The sequence below is a fragment of the Lynx canadensis genome, chromosome B4, assembly GCF_007474595.2.
Source record: "Lynx canadensis isolate LIC74 chromosome B4, mLynCan4.pri.v2, whole genome shotgun sequence".
NCBI lineage: Eukaryota > Metazoa > Chordata > Mammalia > Carnivora > Felidae > Lynx > Lynx canadensis.
Genome location: NC_044309.1, coordinates 77,234,722 through 77,254,557, shown reverse-complemented (window position 1 = coordinate 77,254,557; position 19,836 = coordinate 77,234,722). Strand labels below are relative to the sequence as shown.

General features: G+C 42.7%; 1 protein-coding gene across 3 annotated transcripts; it reads right to left on the bottom strand.

Moving 5' to 3' along the window:
• Positions 1-69: 69 nt before the first annotated feature.
• Positions 70-8,884, bottom strand: LETMD1 (LETM1 domain containing 1). 3 transcript variants are annotated; one of them, XM_030322608.1, is made up of 9 exons: positions 8,752-8,884; positions 8,051-8,202; positions 6,117-6,232; positions 5,380-5,462; positions 3,399-3,585; positions 3,174-3,275; positions 2,917-3,069; positions 2,408-2,504; positions 70-1,097 (listed from the first exon to the last, which is right to left on the bottom strand). In XM_030322608.1, the coding sequence occupies exons 1-9, from the start codon at positions 8,877-8,879 to the stop codon at positions 1,027-1,029; spliced, it is 1,089 nt and encodes a 362-aa protein (XP_030178468.1). In that variant the 5' UTR covers positions 8,880-8,884; the 3' UTR covers positions 70-1,026. The 3 variants fall into 3 exon arrangements, with proteins under 3 accessions (XP_030178468.1, XP_030178469.1, XP_030178471.1); XM_030322609.1 differs by lacking the exon at positions 8,752-8,884 and having other exon boundaries at positions 6,117-6,236; positions 8,051-8,107; XM_030322611.1 differs by lacking the exons at positions 3,399-3,585; positions 6,117-6,232.
• Between the last annotated feature and the right edge of the window lie 10,952 nt (positions 8,885-19,836).

The window sequence follows — 19,836 nt, the reverse complement described above, 5'->3', positions numbered from 1 at the left end:
GTCTCCATTAGTTAGGTTACGTCCGTCTTGTCAAAGGAGTTTTAGCAAAATCATCTGAGTATGCAGAAGTCACTTCCAGCAACTGGTTTCAGGCAGTCTTTACTTGGCTTTAAAACAGTGCTTCATGCATTTAACAGTAAGTTATTACACGTCACTAGCGTACAGGGACAAAAGCTAAACCCAACGTACTCTCGACGCAGACCACTCCCGGGCTCCCAAGCAGGGTGGTCGTTAGTGCCTTGGAGGCTTAATCCAGGGCCCAAAGGCGGCCACTGGCAGTTACAGCCGGACTGCCGCAACTCAGCGGAGGTAGCAGAGTTTAAGATCTGTGGAGGCTGCACCACAGCCCGGAAATTAAGACAAGGGTGGGGTGAAGGCTATAAACACGGAAAGGGTCAAGTGGCACTTGTATTTCCTTGCATCGTTGCCATCAGAATGTTCCCATATATGAATAACTATTTGCTTTAAAAAAAAAAAAAAAAAAGTGTTTCATGGACTTGGAAAGGGAGTGGTTAACCCAGTGAGGGGACCAAAAATAAAAATAAAAATAAAAAGCCTATTTTTGGTCACAAAAAGGATCGAGGGCAGCATCAAAGGACACGCACAGATGTAAATGCTCCAGTTTCAACAGGGCTGCCCCCCTCCCCAGCCGGAAACTAACAAAAACCCAGCTGTAAAGAATGTGGCAGTGGTTAAGTCCGAGGCTGCTAGGACTTGCCCCACCTGGGGCAAAAGCTCACTTCCTAGGATCTGAACTCAAAACGTCACAATTAAAGCCCAGTACGGAGGCTGCTGCCAGCTCTGGCTGATGGTGAGGAAGTTGGGATGACACTTCTGGTAAGAGGGTCTGTTTCGGTTCCAGCTCCCTCCCTCGAGGGTACCACGCTGGAAAGCCCGCGGGCACCTGCTCCTCTGCCTCCCGCACACCCCTGCCAGGGCACACAGATGCTTTGCCGGCCGGTGCTGTTTGGTACCACGCTGCCATACTGTGTGACTGCAGGATGATGCCACCCGCTCCACGTTCATTCAGCGCCTTGAGCCGGTGTAGTTGATGGAAAGCAGGACCACGTTGTGTAGCAAGAGGGACAGCTCAGCTTCTGAAAACACCATCAATGTTAATGGTTTGGCCAGAGAACAGTCACCTGGGGCGGGGGTGGGGGGGGGGTGGGGAGGGGGCAGGGCTTGATCCTGGAGTCAGGAAGCCAAGTGCAGGGAGGTGTGACATCGAGAGGCTACTGTTCTTGAAGGTCCCCTGCTTCACCCCAGTCCCTGCCACAGATGCTTTCCTTTCCTTCCACCAGGTATTCCTTTCTCCTCATCCTCACTTCTTGCCTCTCATGTGGTGGTGGGAGAAAATTCAGAGATGCTAATGGTAGTGAACACTAACTATTGTCACCCTTGGGATTCTTCTGCTAGAAGCTGGTGCTCTGGAAACATTTCTTGGCTCCAAGGAGATTAGTAGGCCTACCCTGCTATTCACAGGCTTAGAAAACATCAAAGCCCAGCCAAAGGTTCCAACAAGTGACTCACAGGCCTAATATCCACCCTCAGATACTTTTTATTTAGCCAATTGTTTTTGATTTTGTGGGGTTTTTTTTTTTAAAGATTTGTCTTTATTTTAAACTTAAAAAAAAAAACGTTTTATTTATTTTTGAGAGACAGAGACAGAGACAGAGTGTGAGCAGGGGAGAGGCAGAGAGAGAGGGAGACACAGAATCTGAAACAGGCTCCAGACTCTGAGCTGTCAGCACAGAGCCCGACGCGGGGCTTGAACTCACAAACCGTGAGATCGTGACCTGAGACAAAGTCGGACGCCTAACCGACTGAGCCACCCAGGTGCCCCAAGATTTATTTTTAAGTCATCTCTACACCCAACGTGGAGCTCGAACTCACAACCCTGAGATCAAGAGTTGTATGCTCTACCGACTGAGCCAGCCAGGTGCTCCAAGTGTTTTTGTTTTGAGTTTGAATGCCTTTAGACTGGCGCTTCTCACCCGGGATAATTCTATTCCCCCTTCCCCCACAGGACATCTAGCAATGTTGGGAGACGTTTTTGATGATCAGAACTGGGGTGGAGGGCGCTACTGACATCTAGTGGGTAGAGGGCAGGGATACTGCTAGATACCCTCTAACGCACATGGTAGCCCCCCAGGATGAAGCATCTATAGTGCTGAGGCTGAGAAACTGCTTCAGACTGGCATGCATGTAGTCTTGGTTCCCACAGTCCCTGCTACTGCCTCTTGTCTTGCACAGTCTACTTCACTACCTGCTTAGCCCCTGTAGGCAAATGAGTTTATACACAGGATAAGGGTCTCACAGTACTCACTCATCAACTCCAAAGTAATCTCAGAATAAAATATAAAAATTATTTGAATTTGAGTGGCATAACCACAAGGATGGGTCTTACCTTTCAGGCTGCAGGAAATCTGTAGCCATTCTCCCAGCCAAGTTCGACACCTCTCTTCAGCGATATGGGTAGAATTCAAGCCACGAAGATAACAAGCCTATTATCACCCAGAAGAGAAACAGTCCTCAATAATCACATAGCAAGTATGGCCATGAACTGTAAACCTACTAATAATTCAAAACCAATCTCATCCCCACAAGAAACCTTTCTCTGTGGCAATCTGAACTACAATGGACAAGAAGACAAGCAAAGAGAACTATATAACCAAAAATAGTAGGTCTAAAGAACAGTGTCCCTGGTTTTTGAAAGGCCATAAGCCAAAACTACTCTGGGCAATTCCCTCCCATGAGTTCACTGAGAAAAAAAGACACAGAAACGAAGTGAAAGAATAAAGAGTTTGGGCTTTGTTCTAACAACCAAAACATGGTGGAGGTCTCTGTAAGCTCCCAGTCCTGTGAGCTCAAAAGCCCACCAAGGATTGAGGGTTGATATTGCCATCAAATTCTTACCGATTTCACTTCCTGAGGGGTCAGGTGGCCAATCCCCAGCTTTGCCAAAGCTTTGTCCAGTTGGTGAATTACAGTGGTATGAGTCTTTAAACGGTGTCTCAACAAGAAAGAAGGCAGATAAGGTGTGAGAAGCATGGCTCGACTCAAGGCTTTCTGTAACGCAACGACACAGGAGGAGAAAGTCAGCACGGCATTACCATACACAGAACCTGAGGCAAGGCGAGGCTGCGGAACAGAGAAAGCCTCGAAGTGCTCACCATTTGCAAAGCATGGAGTTGGTTCATGCCCAGAGGATGGTTAGAGAAACACTCTCTCAGAGCCAGGATATCATGTATTGCTGGGTGGGTACCATGCTGTATCTTGGGAGAGCCAAGAGATTGGTAGAGGTTAGGAAGCTCCTGACTGGCCCTCTTTCCTAGTTTTAGTGCAAACTGGATCTAACAAGAGTCCTAGTTTGCAGGAAGGGTTAGCTAGAGGAATACCTTGGTGCACAGCTCTGTCATATGCCACCGGAGTCCTGCATCAGAAACGAGAGGGATAACCCTTTCTAAATAGCCAAGGATTTCTGGGTGGGACTGCTTCCGGAGAGCATGATAGATATCTAAGAAATCAATTTGTTGCTTTGGGGTCCAGAAATGTTGGATCAGTAGCTGCCTAGGAAACAGGTACCTGAAAGGAAAAGGAATCACAATGTCACTTGCTGAAACCGGCATCTTCAAAGCGATCTAAGAAAGCATTTGGCAGATATGAATACTAGAAAGAAGAAATGGAGACATTACTTCCTACCTCACTGTTCTGTAAATGAGTCTCAGACCAAGGTTTAAGAGACACGGAAGCACAATTTCAAGCAACATTACTGAGGTTTGTGAAAGCAAGCAGTGGTGGAATAGCCTCGCATGCAGTAATTGGATAAAATGACTCCTTTTGAACCAAAGCATCTGAAGAACATATGCTGGACAGACCGGAAGACAGATGCAGACAGAGCTGGTCATTATATGGGATGGTGACAACCTCAAGCTGTTGCACAGTCCGTATGGTATATAAAATGTGAAAGTCGGGGCGCCTGGGTGGCGCAGTCGGTTAAGCGTCCGACTTCAGCCAGGTCACGATCTCGCGGTCTGTGGGTTCGAGCCCCGCGTCGGGCTCTGGGCTGATGGCTCAGAGCCTGGAGCCTGTTTCCGATTCTGTGTCTCCCTCTCTCTCTGCCCCTCCCCCGTTCATGCTCTGTCTCTCTCTGTCCCAAAAATAAATAAACGTTGAAAAAAAAAAATAAAAAAAAAAAATAAAAAAAATAAAAAAAAAAAATAAAATGTGAAAGTCAAATTTGTTTTTTAATTCATTTTCTGCATGTGTGGTGGTTTTAAAGCACGGCCACAAATTCTCTGGCATCCCTCTTATTGAGAAGGAAGGTCTATGTCCCCCTTACTTTTAAATCTGGGTGACTGATTCAACCAATAAAGCAGAGCAGAAGTGAGTCTTTGTGACTTCCAAGGCTAGGTTATAAAAGGCCACCCGGATTCTTATTTGCTGAAACACTCACCCTTGGAGCCCTGAGCTGCCGTGTAAGAAGTCCTATTACTCTGAGGCCACCATATTAAAGAGGCCACATATAGGCACTCTGACAGTCCCAGCCTTCTGGCCATCCCTGCTAAGGCACCAGACATAAGAGTGACCTTAGATCATCCAGACCAGTCCATTCATCAGCTAAATATCACTGAGAGACTTCTGTCAACATCACACGGAAGAGAAAAATCAGTCACACACCTGAACCCTGCCCAATTTCCTGACCCACGAAACCATGAAAAGCTATTAAGCTTTGAGGTTGTTTGTTATGTAGCAACAGATAACTAAAACAACACACAAGATCAAAGTTTAAAAGTGTCATCTTTGCGGGGGGGGGGGGGGGCCTGGGTAGCTCAGTCGATTAAGCATCCAACTCTTGACTTCGGCTCAGGTCACACGGCTCACGGTTCGTGAGTTCTAGCCCTGCACTGGACTCTGTGCTGACAGTGCAGAGCCAGCTTGAGATTCTCTCTCTCCTCTCTCTCAAGATAAATAAACTTAAAAAATCAATCAATCAATCATCAAAAGTGTCGTGTTTGGATACAAAGTAAAGATTTATGTGATCAGAATATGAAATGCGTTTCTCTCCTAAAAAAACTGTCCCAAATTGCTAAGCCTCTCAGGGAGTGGGTTGCTGCCTCTAGGGATGATGGAAAAGGTCATAATCTTATTTCACAACACACAGGGGCAGCTGAGAGGCAGAAAAAGTCTACACTACCTACACCTACAGCTAACCCAGTAATCCAAGTGTTACCAAGTGTGGCTAATTAGAAGACTGGAGCAGGAAATGTGATAATCTCTGCCTATTTCTGAAATGGAAAGTTCTTCTTAAAATAATTTTGAATTAAAAAAAAATCTATATATCTTCAATACGCTGGGAAGACAGAAGTCTGTACTCACATTAGCAAGAAGACCAGGTAGTTGGCAAAGGGTGGAATGGAAATAATACCTAGGAAAAGACACTTGGTGACGTCTCGGCGGAACTAAGCAGAAATAAACACAGACGCAGTTTTAACCCAAGTAAGTTCTTAATACAATGGACAATCCCTCCCCCCAACACTGTGCAGTAAATTTCTATTACAGCCCAGAGAAGGATCAAGGTTATTTCTATCTACCTCTAGCTGGTAAGTTCCTTGAGGACAGAAGCCCTGATTTGTTCATTTTTGTATCCCAAATAATGTCTAGTACAGGGCCTGGCATTATACCAAATCTCTCAACAAATTCTTTCTGATGTGCCAAATGGGTCCTAGGTTCTCGCTCTCAGTTTCAAAGTCACCACCAAAGTGAACACCATCAAGTCACTACCAAATACTACTTTCCTGCTGCCTTTGGGATCCTTGCAGATTTTTATATATTCAGAAATGAACTCGATTTTAGTGTCCACAACTTTCATTCGGCAAGGATGCCAGAATCTCTACGGAGCTCTGTTGTAGAGGGCTACAACTCCGAATAAACCCAATTCTGACAAATAACCCGATGTTCTTACTTAGTTCGATACTTTGATCTCACAGCAAAGGGGAAAAGGTTGATCAGTGGTGAACAAGATAGGAAAGGAAACAAAACAAAAAACACTTGAGATCTTAGTTAACTTTAATTACCTCACCATGAACTTCTGGGTATCTGCCCCCGGCCCATACCTGTCTCAAATGCTCCATCTCCCGGTATGAAAGTTGATGAAACTTTACATTGTGCTTCCACATATATGTCTTTATTCTTCTAGCCTTTTTGGCATCAGCCCAAAACATCTGCAATCCTGCCTCATTAAAGTAGAGGACAGAGTGTAATGTTATCCCAGTGTGAATCTTACCACACAGGTCCCTAACTCCATGTCTAACCCCAATGCACGTACTTGTCGCTCCCCAAAATTACTCTAAATCAGAGCTCTAAACTAGGACACTTAAAACTCTTGTGAGGCCAACTTGTATCTCTTTTCTCATTCTTCTCCCCTGCAACACACTACCTATCTCCCAGCCAAGCCGGCCTTCTGTGATCTACTATAGAATGGTCTCCCTCTTCTGGTTCATTGCCTGCTCCCTCCTTAAAATGAAAATTCAAGGGGTGCTGGATGGCTGTGTCAGTTGAGCGTCCGACTCTTGATCTCAGCTCAGGCCGTGATCTCACGGCTTATGGGCTCGAGCCTCGCATCAGGCTCTGCGCTGACAGGGTGGAGCCTGCTTGGGGTTCTCTCTCTCTCTGCCCTTCACCTACTGTACGCGTGTGCACCCTCTCTCTCTCTTAAAAGAGATAAACATTTAGAAATAAAAAAAATTCAAAAGCTCCCTAACTTCAGGAAGTCTTGCTCAATTAACCTTATCTTTTCCCCAACCAGATATTAACTTACCTTCTTTCTAGAACACTTTTAGAAATACTATAATTCAACATATTTCTATGGTTCAATTTTTTTCTTCATTCGATGATTATTCTTACATTTTATCTAGGACTTTAGTTCTTAAAAATGCTTTCATATTTATGAATGAAATGATATAATGTGTAGGTTGGCTTCAAAATTATACAGGAGAAGGCAAGTGTATAAATGAAGTAAGACCGGCAGCCATGAGTTGGTAGCTGTTGAAGTGAGACTGAGTATATGGAAATTCATCACATTATTCTCTCTACTTTTGTGTACATTTAAAACTTTACACAGTCAAAAGCTTAAAAACAAACCAACCAAAATATTTTTTCGGACCTTTTTCTCATTTAATCATAGCTATAAACTGGGAGCAGAGAAAGCAGCCATTCTATTTCTACTTTAGATTTTCCATGAAGCTAGTAATAATCATGATAATATTCACAGCTGACAATATGGTACTTTGTTGTAATTGGTGATATGATAAAAGTACAGAGTATAATAATAGAGATACATTTATTGAGCACATACTATGATCAGGCCATGAGTACTTTACAAATACTGATGTATTTAATCTTCACAACCATGTGGGCCAATAGGTAGGTTCTATTATTATTTTCTGTATTTTACAGATGAAAAAAACAAGGAACAGAGAGGTTAAGTAACTAGTCCAATCACATAGCCAGTGACAAGCTAGGATTTGAACACAGGCAGTCTGGCACCAGAGTGGACATGTGTCATTATACCATCTCTTAGTAACTAGCTCAGCTTTGATTTTAATGAAAACATCCAGAAAACAAGTATATGTAGTGCAATTTCCACAATATGCTACCTATAGATTTGTGATAACCATTAAACCACATCTGCTTATGGGCCAAGTCCACTGATAAATCACAGGGCAGGTCTGTGCAGCCATAGACATCTGGCCTGGTGCATGTCAAAGAATTTCCATAATAGGCAGCTGCGTATGGTTAAGAAAAGTGCAAAAATACCTATAGGCATCCCCCTCCGGATGCTCTCAGAAGTTGTTGTCATAATACTTTTCTAGAAACATTCTCCAGAAGTGCTAACTTAAAAGAATTTATTTCACGCTCAAGCATTTATGAAACAGAACCCCCCCCCCCCAGCTCACATCACATAGCAGAACATGCAAACACTCTTACTCATTCTAACTCTTTGACATTGCTCATGAACTGATTCAAGGGATTTCTGTTTTGGTTTTACCTTTCATGAAGATTGTGTACAGGACATAGAAGCGGGGGAAATGACGACCCAAGAAACGATGGTATTTCCCATTAATCACTTTGGTCTTGGTCACCACATAAGAAATCAAGCTCTTCACATCTGCCTTTGGAGAAAGGTGGAGGTTTGAAGACCTACAAGGAAGATCAAAGAGACTATCTGGGCATCAGTCCTGGAGTCCGTTCACACTAATGTAAAACACCAGGTCTCACGGAATGTATGCTAAGGCCTGAAACTTCTGAAATCCAAGGAAGATCTTGGGCTCAGGAAGAGATAAGCGATCAGAAAAGAGAAACAGATCGGGCAGATGAAAGATCAGACAGGAAGGAATGTTGGGTGTGGGTATGAGTCTGCAGGCAGCGCAAGGCCTGAGGGACCATTTGAACAGCAGGCTAAGGCCAGAGAGATGGGATCCAGACAAGCAGCCGTAAAGCTTGAGTAGAAAAAGGGAGGCTGAAAGAGCTCGGAATACGTGGGGGATTCGGACAATATGGAGCCCTGAAAGTTGAAGCGGGTCAGGAAGCCATATGACTAGTAGGGATCGGGGTGCGAATTCTGAGCAGAATAAAAACCCGGGGCTAGGACGTGTAACGCTAAGAATTAAGAAAAGGCATGCAAACAAGGTTGAGAGACTGGAAGGGCCTGAACATCAGAAACGCTTTCCTTTCTCCCACGTCCCTCACCGAGGGGCCCCCCAGGCCAGGCCAGCGCGAGGGCGAGCAAGTTGCAGCTTCCGGGTGACATAAGGTCCGGGGGTGACCGCCGAACCCCACAGAGCAGCCCGAGCCCAGCACACCCTGGAGAGCGCCATCTTCACAGCGAGGGCGGGGGAGAAGGAAAGAGGTCGTCTTTAGGTCAAAGTTCACTGTACGTCACGTTCGTTCCAGAACGCATGCGTCTTTCCTGAGCGCTGATTGGTATCCGTAGACGGCCTGTCTGAGGCTCCCCTGGCGAGGAACCGATGCTAACTAGGTGGCGAAAGAAGGAGGAGGATTGGATGCATCCAGTATTTCCTTGTTTAAAAGCGCCGGAAGCGGGTTGTCCCGAAGGGAATGAGGACTTACGGCAGTGGTTGGTTTTGCGATCTTGAGGACGTCCTCTCTCTGAGGACCTGCTGACCCCTCGCGATTCACTAGGGCTTCCTAGCGCCTCCCTTGCCCTCTGTCCTTACTCCGGACTTCGGGGCCTTGAGGCGGTGGAGGGGGGTTGGGGGGGCGGGGACGGTACCAGGTGTCACGGTGGCAGTGACTGGGGCCAAGGCGCCTCCTGGGGGCTGGGACCCGAGGCGCCCTCTAGTGGCGGTGGCCGGGAACTGTCCAGTGTCAGTCGAGGCGATGAGGGAGCGGCCCCTGTGCGCACTTAAGTACCTTTTTACTTTAGCCAGCTTTTTCCAAACTAGGTTTGTGGGAAGGTGTCTTTCCTTAAAAGCCTCCTGAAGACCAAGGTCGGGTCTGAAGTGTCACTTTTCCGAGACGCGTTCTCTGTCCACTTTATCCAAAGTAATGCCAACAAAAAGGGTACACATTTTCCTCCGTCACCTTGTGTGTGTATGTATGTGTGTGTGTGTGTGTGTGTGTATAATGTAATACATTATATATGTATTTATACATATATGCGTACATGTGTTGTATATAATGTATTATACATGTAAATGTACATGTGTTATACATATATACATATGTGTGTTATATATGTATACGTACATGTATGCATTATATACATATGTATAATGTATATATATACACATTAACTTAAATTGTAGTTAACATGCACGTGCAATATTGGTTTCAAGAGAAGTCAGTGATTTATCCCTTATATACAAAATCCAGTGCTCATCACAAGTGCCCTCTTTAGTACCCCTTACCACCCTTCTAGCCCATCCCCCACCTCCCTCCCTCCATCAACTTACCACTTACATTGTTTATACATTTGTTTCCTTGTTTGGCCGGCTCCCTGAACTAGACTGAGGGCAGGCACCTTCCTGCCTTGTTCACTGCTGTACCCTACCCCTAACAATAGGCGCCATGCCTGGGATGTATTAGGTGTTCAGTAAATATTTTTGAGTTAAACTAATTACTGAAACTGGGAAGGATTCTTAGAGGTGGTGCTTAGCTGCTTCCCAGATATAGTTTGCTGTCTTGAGTACATATGAATATTTACCCTACATGGAGAGTAGTAAAAAGCATCCTATTGGTAAACAGGATCTAGGTTCAAATCTTAGCACTGCCATTTCCTTTAGTGTATGTGACCTTGGACAAGTTACTTTAGCTCTATTTCTTCTGTAAGAGTACTCATTTGATAAGAGTTCTGTGAAAAGCCAAGAAAAAAATGGTTGTGAAAACTCCATATGACACTTAATGGGTCAGAGAGTTTCATATTAACATAGACTTTATGACTACTGCTCATGAAGTCAGAAAATGTTCTGTAAGTGATGGTCTCTACAATTGTTGGGTAGATGAGGTGGGAAGGATAGAAAGTTGACTAAAACATGATTTCAGTCTTCAGGCAGTGTCTAAGTTCTCTCAACTGTTATGTATCTCAAAAATATTTAGCACTACAGGTCTTGATCTCAGGGTTGTGAGTTCAAGCCCCATGTTGGGCTCCACGCTGGGTGTGGAGCCTACTTAAAAAAAAGAAAAATATTCAGCTCTAAAATTCTAGAACACTCGTGGAAAGAAGGGGGCAAGATCAATCAGAGACACTTGTGGAGGAAATAGGCAGGTATTGTGCTTGGAAAGATGGGAGTTGAGGGAACAGTAAAACAATATGGCAGGAACACAGGAATTCTTTCCCTCCCTCCTTTCTTCCTTCCTTCCTTCCTTCCTTCCTTCCTTCCTTCCTTCCTTCCTTCCTTCCTCAAATACATGTTTATTATTTAGTGCCTCTCCCTCCATGCCCCCTCACCACAACATACACACATAAGTCTTGCTGGTTCAGCCTTCTAACTATTTCTTCAGTCATCCAGTTTCCTCTCTCCTGTGCCACCACCCTCCTTTGATCTAGAAGACTGGATCCGCTTCCTTACTGGTTTCCCTTTCATCTGTTTTGGCCTCCTTCCAACCAGTTTTCTATTCCATAGCCAGAGAAAGCTTTGAAAATTGCAAATCTAAGCTTGTCACTCCCCTTTATAAAACCTTTCAAGTTTCCTCTGACTCTTAGGATAAAGTTCAGACTCCTTAACCCGGCCTACAAGGCTTTGCATTATTGACTTCATCATGTCTTCCCAGCCTCCTCTCATACCGCATCGTTATCTTTTCAACCCCTTAGCTTTCTATGCTAAGAAACGTTGGCCTTTCAGTTCTACTTTAGGCCAAGCAACCTTATGCTCTGGGCTTTTGCATGTTGCTCTTTGCTTGGAGTGTCTTCCCTCCCTCCCAGTTTGTCTTTCAAGTTCCAGCTGAAATGGTAATAATAGCTAGCGTTTATTAAGCAACTACCATGTGCCAGCATTGTTCTTGATACTTTCTGTGTATTATGTCATTTAATCCTCAGTATAACTTCATGAGGTAGATACTGTTGTTAGCGCCACTTTATTATTTATTTATTATTTTTCTTTTTCGTGTTTATTCTTGAGAGAGAGAGAGAGAGAGTGACAGAGTGAGCGGGGGAGGGGCAGAGCACAAGAGGGACACAGAATCGGAAGCAGGCTCCAGACTCTGAGCTGTCAGCACAGAGCCCGACGCCGGGCTCGAACCCACGTAATTGTGAGATCTTGACCTGAGCCGAAGTCAGATGCTCAACCGACTCAGCCACGCAGGCGCCCCAGCTCCACTTTATAAATGAGGAAAGGGAGGTTAAGTAACCTGCTCAAGATTTGAGTCAGGATTTGAACCCAGACTGGGCACGTGAATTACTGCTGCACTGTACATAAACAGCACTGTTGGAGAAAACTATTTTTTAATCCCACAGATTTAGGTTCCTCTGTCGCTCATCTATCTTGTAGCTAGGTATACTTGTCCTTAATAGTACTTAAAATGATCATAATTAATCAGCTGTGGCATTATGCATTTCATGAATTCCATGGAGTTCTAAGCTCACTGTATTTATAGTCCCTCGCACAGTGCCTGGGACACAAGACATGCTCATTAAATATTTGTTACATGAATAAGTATTTTATATACCTGAATGTAAAGTAGTGTTTTATTTATTATTTATTTTTTAATTTTATTCTGAAAATAATTTTGCAGGAAAGAAGTTGCCTTATATCTTGTGTTCTTGCAAAGTCTCTTATAGCCCGCGGTGCCTGTTTTATATATTTCGTTTTGAATCAAAATACTATTTGGGAAGATGCAGCCTGAGATGACCTTAGTCGATGCTGGTTCTCCAAGTTTACAGAGATCACCGTATGGAATTGCTTAAAAGGGAGGCGAAAAACGTTAACACGGATTTAAGGAATTATTCTGGCTTTAGGACCTCACAGTTTCAAGTGTTAGATCTTGTTGGAGTAAGCCTTTTATTATTTTAATTTTTTTTTAACATTTATTTATTTTTGAGACAGAGAGAGAGAGAGCATGAACAGGGGAGGGTCAGAGGAAGAGGGAGACATAGAATCTGAAACAGGCTCCAGGCTCTGAGCTGTCAGCACAGAGCCCGACGCGGGGCTCGAACCCACAGATCACAAGATCGTGACCTGAGCTGAAGTTGGACACTTAACCGACTGAGCCACCCAGGCGCCCTGGAGTAAGCCTTTTAAAAAGCAGCAGAGGGGCACCTGGGTGGCTCAGTCGGTTGAGCGTCCGACTTTAGCTTAGGTCATGATCTCGCAGTTGTGGGTTCGAGCCCTGTGTCGGGCTCTGTGCTGACAGCTCAGAGCCTGGAGCCTGCTTCAGATTCGTCTCTCTCTCTCTCTCTCTCTCTCTCTCTCTGCCCCTCCCCAGCTCTCACTCTGTCTCTCAAAAATAAATGAATGTTAAAAAAAAAATTAACAAGCAGAAAGGTTATATTGTGGATATCAGGAATATAGAAGCATAGCATGAATTTAAAAAAACCCACTGTCCTCAAATAATTTGGATCTATGTGAGGATGGTGTGATCTGTAAATTGGGCCAGCTGATGATAAAATTGGATTGAATGATGATGAAAGCACTAATAATTTGAATGAAATTGTATTATAAAGTTCGAGGGGAAAAGCATTATCTCTATTTCATATGTGATTTTAAATGTGTTGCTAAATAATATTAGATAGTGTATGTTCACTAAATTAGTACTACTTAAAGTAGACAGTTGACTATTTCATATATATGAGGTTGACCAAAAACTGTTTTTTTAGTTCTTCTCTTTGGGAAAATAAGGCACTGCCTTATTTTGCAATACATTTTATTAAGTGTTGTTTATTAGGTACTAGCAGACACAAAGATGGGCTGATATGAATTTGGTGTATATACAAAACCAGAAGAAACTAGCTGGGCTGAAACACATGGTTATATATTAGGATTCGTTCATTTATTCAATGATCTCACAATTATTAAGCCTCTCCCCCAGGCCAGCCATTTTTCTTGTTGCTCGGAATAAATCAGAGATGAGACAGGTAATTCCAGCCCTAGGATAGTTCACGTGATAAAATGATTGGGAGATATGTTTGGAGTACTAAAGTGAGGCTGGGTTTCTGAAGGCCTCATGACTGAAGACTAGAGATTTGGATTTGATATGAAAGGATTAGAGAGTCCTGCTGCATTTTGCCCAAAGGAATGACAAGAAAAGATGATGTTTTATAAAAATTAGTCTGGGGTGGCATCCAGGATGGATCAGAGTGGGAAGAGACTGAAGGTTAAGGATACAAAAGAGTTATTATAAGGACCTGGACAAGAGATAGTGAGGAACCAATAGAATGCCCTAAAATAAGGACCACCTTAAAGCGGTCCAGATTTGTGGTGCAATAAATGGGAATCAGATTTGAGCTCCCCAAACCCATGTATCATGTAGTTTGTCATCAGAATTTGGCATTCATCTTATAAACATTTGAGGGGCCACTCTGTAGCCATTCTGCTAGGTTCTAGGAAAATAAGGGCAAATAAGAGGTAGGCCTTTCAACCTCAAGAAGTTCGAAAGTTTAGCAGTGAAGATTGGCATTTGAAAGTTACTGTGCTATCATGTGATAGGTGCTGTAACAGAGAAATATGTTCAGGGCCCAGTGAGAGTTAAAGGAAGGAGTAATCATTGATAGAATCTGGTGGTGGGGGACAGAGCATCCAGATGAAGAGAAGTCACGCTGGAACTAGATCACGGAAGATAAATTGGAGATTGCCTGGCAGACAAGCACCGGAAGGAAGGGCTTTGTGAAAAGAAGGAACAGCATGTCCAAAGATAGGAAAGATTGGAATTTCAGGAAAAGAGAAATCTCTTTTGCTAGTGGAAATACTCACTGCAGTGATTTGCCAATCTTAGATACTAATTCATTAAGTTTAACAGGCTGCCTTTGGCAGGTTATTCATCCCAAGGCACTAAAAAAAATATCCCAGAATGAAAGAGTTTTAATAACCAGTGCTTAATACAATTTTATGATATTCTTTCAGAATCTGAACAAGATGAAAACTTCTTAATTGCATTTTTTTCTTATGTGTTAAAAAGGTTGGGAAGCCTGGCTGTCTGTCAAAGAGCATGTGCCTCTTGATCTCTGGGTCATGGGTTCGAGCCCCATCTTGGGTGGGGATTACTAAAAAAAAAAAAAAAATTAATATTTTAAAAGGAAGAGAACAAGGAATACTATAACGTGCACTTACATATCCACCACCTAAAATGAATAAATAATATCATACCTACTTTTTCCCAAGTCCCATTTCCCTCCCTTCCTGGGCATCCCCTTTGTATCAGTCCACTTTTAACACTTAGAATATATATATTATAATATATACAATTATATATTGAATATAAATTACATGAATTATATATGAGCATATGTATATTCAATATGGATTACATATATATATTTGAATATATATGCATATGAATATATACTATATGAGTTTTTTTAATGTTTTAAAAATTCATATACAGGGTCACCTGGGTGGCTGAGCTGGTTAAGCATCTGATTCTTTAAATGTTTATTTAGTTTCGAGAGAGACAGAGAGAGGCAGAGCACAAGCAGGGGAGGGGCAGAAAGAGAGGGAGACACAGATCTGTAGCAGACTCCAGTCTCTGTGCAAACCCACAAACCGTGAGATCATGACTTGAGCCGAAGTAGGATGCTTAACCAGCTGAGCCACCCAGGCACCCCTAAGCATCTGACTCTTGATCTCAGCTCAGGTCTTGATCTCAGGGTCATGAGTTCCAATCCTGTGTTGGGCTCCATGCTGGACATGAAGCCTACTTAATAAATCAATATTCATATACAGTTGACCCTTGAACAACATGGGTTTGCACAGCACAGCCCCTGTTTGAACTTACTCAAAAAGTGCTAATTAAAATGTGGATAATTGTTGATTTTAGTGGAACAGCATTCCATTAAGGTCAAGATCATGTCCTGAGTTGCCTTTGTACCATGTTGTTGGGTCTTTCATAGGAGTAGTGCTGGTTTGGGGATTTAATTTTTTTTAGAGAAAGGAACACAAGTACATTGTAAAAAAAAAAACTTTAACTTTTCCCTGTGTATTCTTTTTTGAGACTCACAGCATTACTTTAAAATTTTATTTTGAAATATACAATACAGGGGCGCCTGGGTGGCGCAGTCGGTTAAGCGTCCGACTTCAGCCAGGTCACGATCTTGCGGTCCATGAGTTCGAGCCCCGCGTCGGGCTCTGGGCTGATGGCTCAGAGCCTGGAGCCTGTTTCTGATTCTGTGTCTCCCTCTCTCTCTGCCCCTCCCCCGTTCATGCTCTGTCTCTCTCTGTCCCAAAAATAAAATAAAACGTTGAAAAAAAAAATTAAAAAAAAAAATGAAATATACAATACAGAAAATTATTTTCAGTTTATTGAGGTATAAATAACGTCACTATTACTTTTTAAATATTATGAAGAAAGACAACCAAACAGACTACCTACCCCCCCCAGACTGTGTGTACAAAAAACTTTCTATGGATATTTTTCTATGTGAAAAATCATATGGACTTTTATAAATATTGTTTCTAACACAATTCTATATTTGTAAATTAATTTATAATGTGAACTGGGACACAATGTGGGTCCACTCCCACTTATATGCAGATTTTTTTCAGTAAATACAGTACGGGACTATAAATGTATTTTCTCTTCTTTGTGATTTTCCAAATAACATTTTCTTCTTTCTAGCACACTTTATTGTAAGAATACAGGATATAATACATAGAACATACAAAATATGTATTAATTGACTATGTTATTGGTAAGGCTTCTGGTCAATAGTTAAGTCTGGGGGGAGTCAAAAGTTATACATGGAGTTAAAAATTTTTTTTTAATGTTTATTTATTTTTGACAGAGAGAGAGAGAGAGAGAGAGAGAGAGAGAGAGAAAGAGACAGAGCATAAGTGGGGGAGGGGCAGAGAGTGAAGGAGACACAGAATCCGAAGCAAGCTCCAGGCTCTGAGCTGTCAGCACAGAGCCCGATGAGGGGCTCGAACTCACAGACCGCGAGACCATGACCTGAGCTGAAGTCGGATGCTCAACTGACTGAGCCACCCAGGCACCCCGATATACATGGATTTTTGACTGCGTGAGGGATCAATACCCCAACCCCTGTGTTGTTCAAAGGTCAACTGTAATTGGTTTCATGTGGCATTTATTTTTATTTCCCTCAAATTTGCTTTCAGAATTCATCCATGTAGACCAAGTTCATTTATTTTAGCTGTTGTGTGGTGTTCCATCTCATGAATGCACTCCAATTTGTTATTCTGTTTGTTACTGATAAACATTTATGTTGTTTGCAATGTTTCATTATTACAAACACTGCCTTGTAGGGGAACATCCTTGAACAGGCTTCCTTGTTCTTATGTATGAGAGTTCCTCTTAAGCAGTGTTTTCAGAGTGGTTTTTTTTTTAACCATAACTCATAGTAAGAATACAATTTATGGGGCACCTGGGTGACTTAGTCCATTAAGCATCGAACTTTGGCTCACGTCATGATCTCACAGCTCATGAGTTCAAGCCTGCATCAGGCTCTGCGCTGACAGTGCGCACATGCTGTCTCAAAAATAAATGAACAATTTAAAAAAATGCATTTTATATCAAGACTCATTTAATATACAAAATAAAAGTTTAGTGAAATAATACTTAGGCTATCTGCACTCTATTTACTATTCTATTCCATTTTTGTAAAATGCTGGACACGACTAACTAAAACGATTTCGTGACCCACTAATGGACTGAAAAACACTGTTCCAAGGCAGTAGACTTTCTGGATCAGAGGATATATGCATTTTCAACTTGAGTAAATATTGCCCTGTTGCTCTCCAAAGGGGTTGTATCAGTTTTACAGGATATGTAAGTCCTAGTTTCTCACCAACACTTAAAATGGTCACACTTTTAGATTATTGCTAATCCAGTAGATGTGCGATGAAACTCTTTGTCAGTTTACTTTGCATTTTCCTGGACACTGGAGAGGTAGAATAGATTTTTATATGTACCATTGTTTGAATGTCTTCTGGTAATTGTCTATTCATACCTTATGTCTATCTTCCCACTGGGTTGTTTATCTTCTTTTTTATTGTTATTGGTTTATAGGAAGCCTTTACAGATGCTAAATACCAATCTTTTTCTGATATGCATGTACATTGCAGATACCTTCTCCCTATCTCCCCATCCGTTACTTGTATTTTGACCTTGTTTAAAATACTTTTAGAGGGGCTGCCAGCTGGCTCAGTTGGTAGAGCATGTCACTCTTCATCTCAGGATCATGAGCTGAAGCCCCACATTGGGTGTGGAACCTACAAAAAAAATTATATATATATATATATATATATATATACACACACATATATACATATATATATTTGTATATGAGTTTTTAGTATTTGTTACAGATTTGTTACAGTCAGCTTTATCAAAACTGACTATTATAACTTCTGCTTTTTCATAATTTGGCTTTTTAAATTCTATCTTAGGATCATAAAGATATTTATATTTTTTCAGATGATTTTGAAGGTTTTATTTCATTTTGTTTTACCATTTCAGGTCTTTAATTCACCTGGAGTTTATTTTTGCCTGTTCTTTTTCTGTCTTCTGAAGCTTGCGGGGCTCACCGTTTGACTCCAGAACATTTCTCATTCCAGTCATTGTTTTCTGGCACTCTAGGTGTCTTACCCCCTCCTCCAAGTCTTTCTCTTAGCAAGAACAGAATGAGGATATAAATGACCTCCAGGCTTAGAAAAGTATCGGTTTGAAGGCCTGTAAGGAAGAAGCAAGCGGCAAAAATGAGGTCAAGAGGGTCATCGGGAGGAAACTCCGCGAAAGATGACGTGCAAGGATGGTTCCTCCTTCAGACCAGGAACCTGAGGATCCTGGAAGAAGAAGTGTGTCTACAGGGAGAAAGAAGAGTGTCTCAGAGGGCTGGCCCTGAAGGAGAAGCTTCTGACAGGATCCTCATGTCCTACTCTTGAAGCCCTTCCGCATCTACCGTATCTACTTTTTAATTTTACCTCTTGTTTCTACTTGCAAGTCCTGTGAGCTTCTTCCATCTTGTACTAGAAAACTGTGAAACTAAGGCATGTAAGAGACACACAGAAGTTTTTGGTGGATCTGAGATTAAAACATAGGTCTCTTGGGGCGCCTGGGTGGCGCAGTCGGTTAAGCGTCCGACTTCAGCCAGGTCACGATCTCGCGGTCCGTGAGTTCGAGCCCCGCGTCGGGCTCTGGGCTGATGGCTCAGAGCCTGGAGCCTGTTTCCGACTCTGTGTCTCCCTCTCTCTCTGCCCCTCCCCCGTTCATGCTCTGTCTCTCTCTCTGTCCCAAAAATAAATAAACGTTGGAAAAAAAAAATAAAAAAAAAAACAAAACATAGGTCTCTTGGCCATCAAATAGAAAGGGTTCGGGTGGAGTCCAGTGGAAACCAGTTTGTGAGAGAAGACTTGTAAAAGAGGAGGTTAGCATTCCAGAGGAGCAGCAGTCCAAAATTATAACAGGTAGCCTTTGATTTCCAGTGTAATCACTGCAGTCATAATCATCATCAAAAAGCCTTTATGAGTGCCTGTTCGTAATGAGCAATTAAGGTAGACACTGAGCTACATTTAGAATATGTTTTTCCTGAACATGGTCTAAGAATTCATACTCTATGAAAATGAATATAAACAGATAAGCAAAGGACCTATCCATCTGACAATTAAAAGTAGGCCAATCTAGCTACTGGGGATAGTAAAGAACATCAAACATGCCAGAAGTAGTGCAATTTAAGGATAAGGGCATCACTGGATGAAAAACAGTGCCAAGTAGGGATGGGTTATAGGGGTTCCAAGGTCAGGGAAACTGTCACCAATCAATTAGGGAGGGCGGGTCTCTTGCTTTCTGACTTCTCTCACTCCCTTCCACCCTTCACACACACGTACCCCACCCCAAGCTTTTCTCTTTCAGGTGACATAACCCTTGCTAAGGACTGAGATCAGAGGAATTTTTCCTTTGTGTTAGTCCTTGGCTTTGGATAAGGGACCTTTACCCAGCAGCAGCAGGAACCACCCTCAGGAGCCACTTTGTGCCACCTGGCACGTCCACGGCAATTAGAGCAAAAGGACAGAGGTAAGAAAATCCCTAGAAGGAAATTCTCCCCACCCAGCTTTAGTTGGGTCACCCAGGATCTCTGTCCCATCAGTCTTGGTATTCACTGTGCTGCATGGCTCGTTATCCCACCAGCACCATTTAGTGAGCTTCCGC

Excerpts from the sequence above, each read along its gene's own strand:
- LETMD1 (XM_030322608.1), bottom strand. The coding sequence starts at position 8,879 with ATGGCGCTCTCCAGGGTGTGCTGGGCTCGGGCTGCTCTGTGGGGTTCG. Across the intron at positions 8,203-8,751 it reads CTGGCCTGGGGGGCCCCTCG|GTCTTCAAACCTCCACCTTT; the intron begins GTGAGGGACGTG and ends TCTTCCTTGTAG. Across the intron at positions 2,505-2,916 it reads CCCCTCAGGAAGTGAAATCG|GCTTGTTATCTTCGTGGCTT; the intron begins GTAAGAATTTGA and ends GGGTGATAATAG.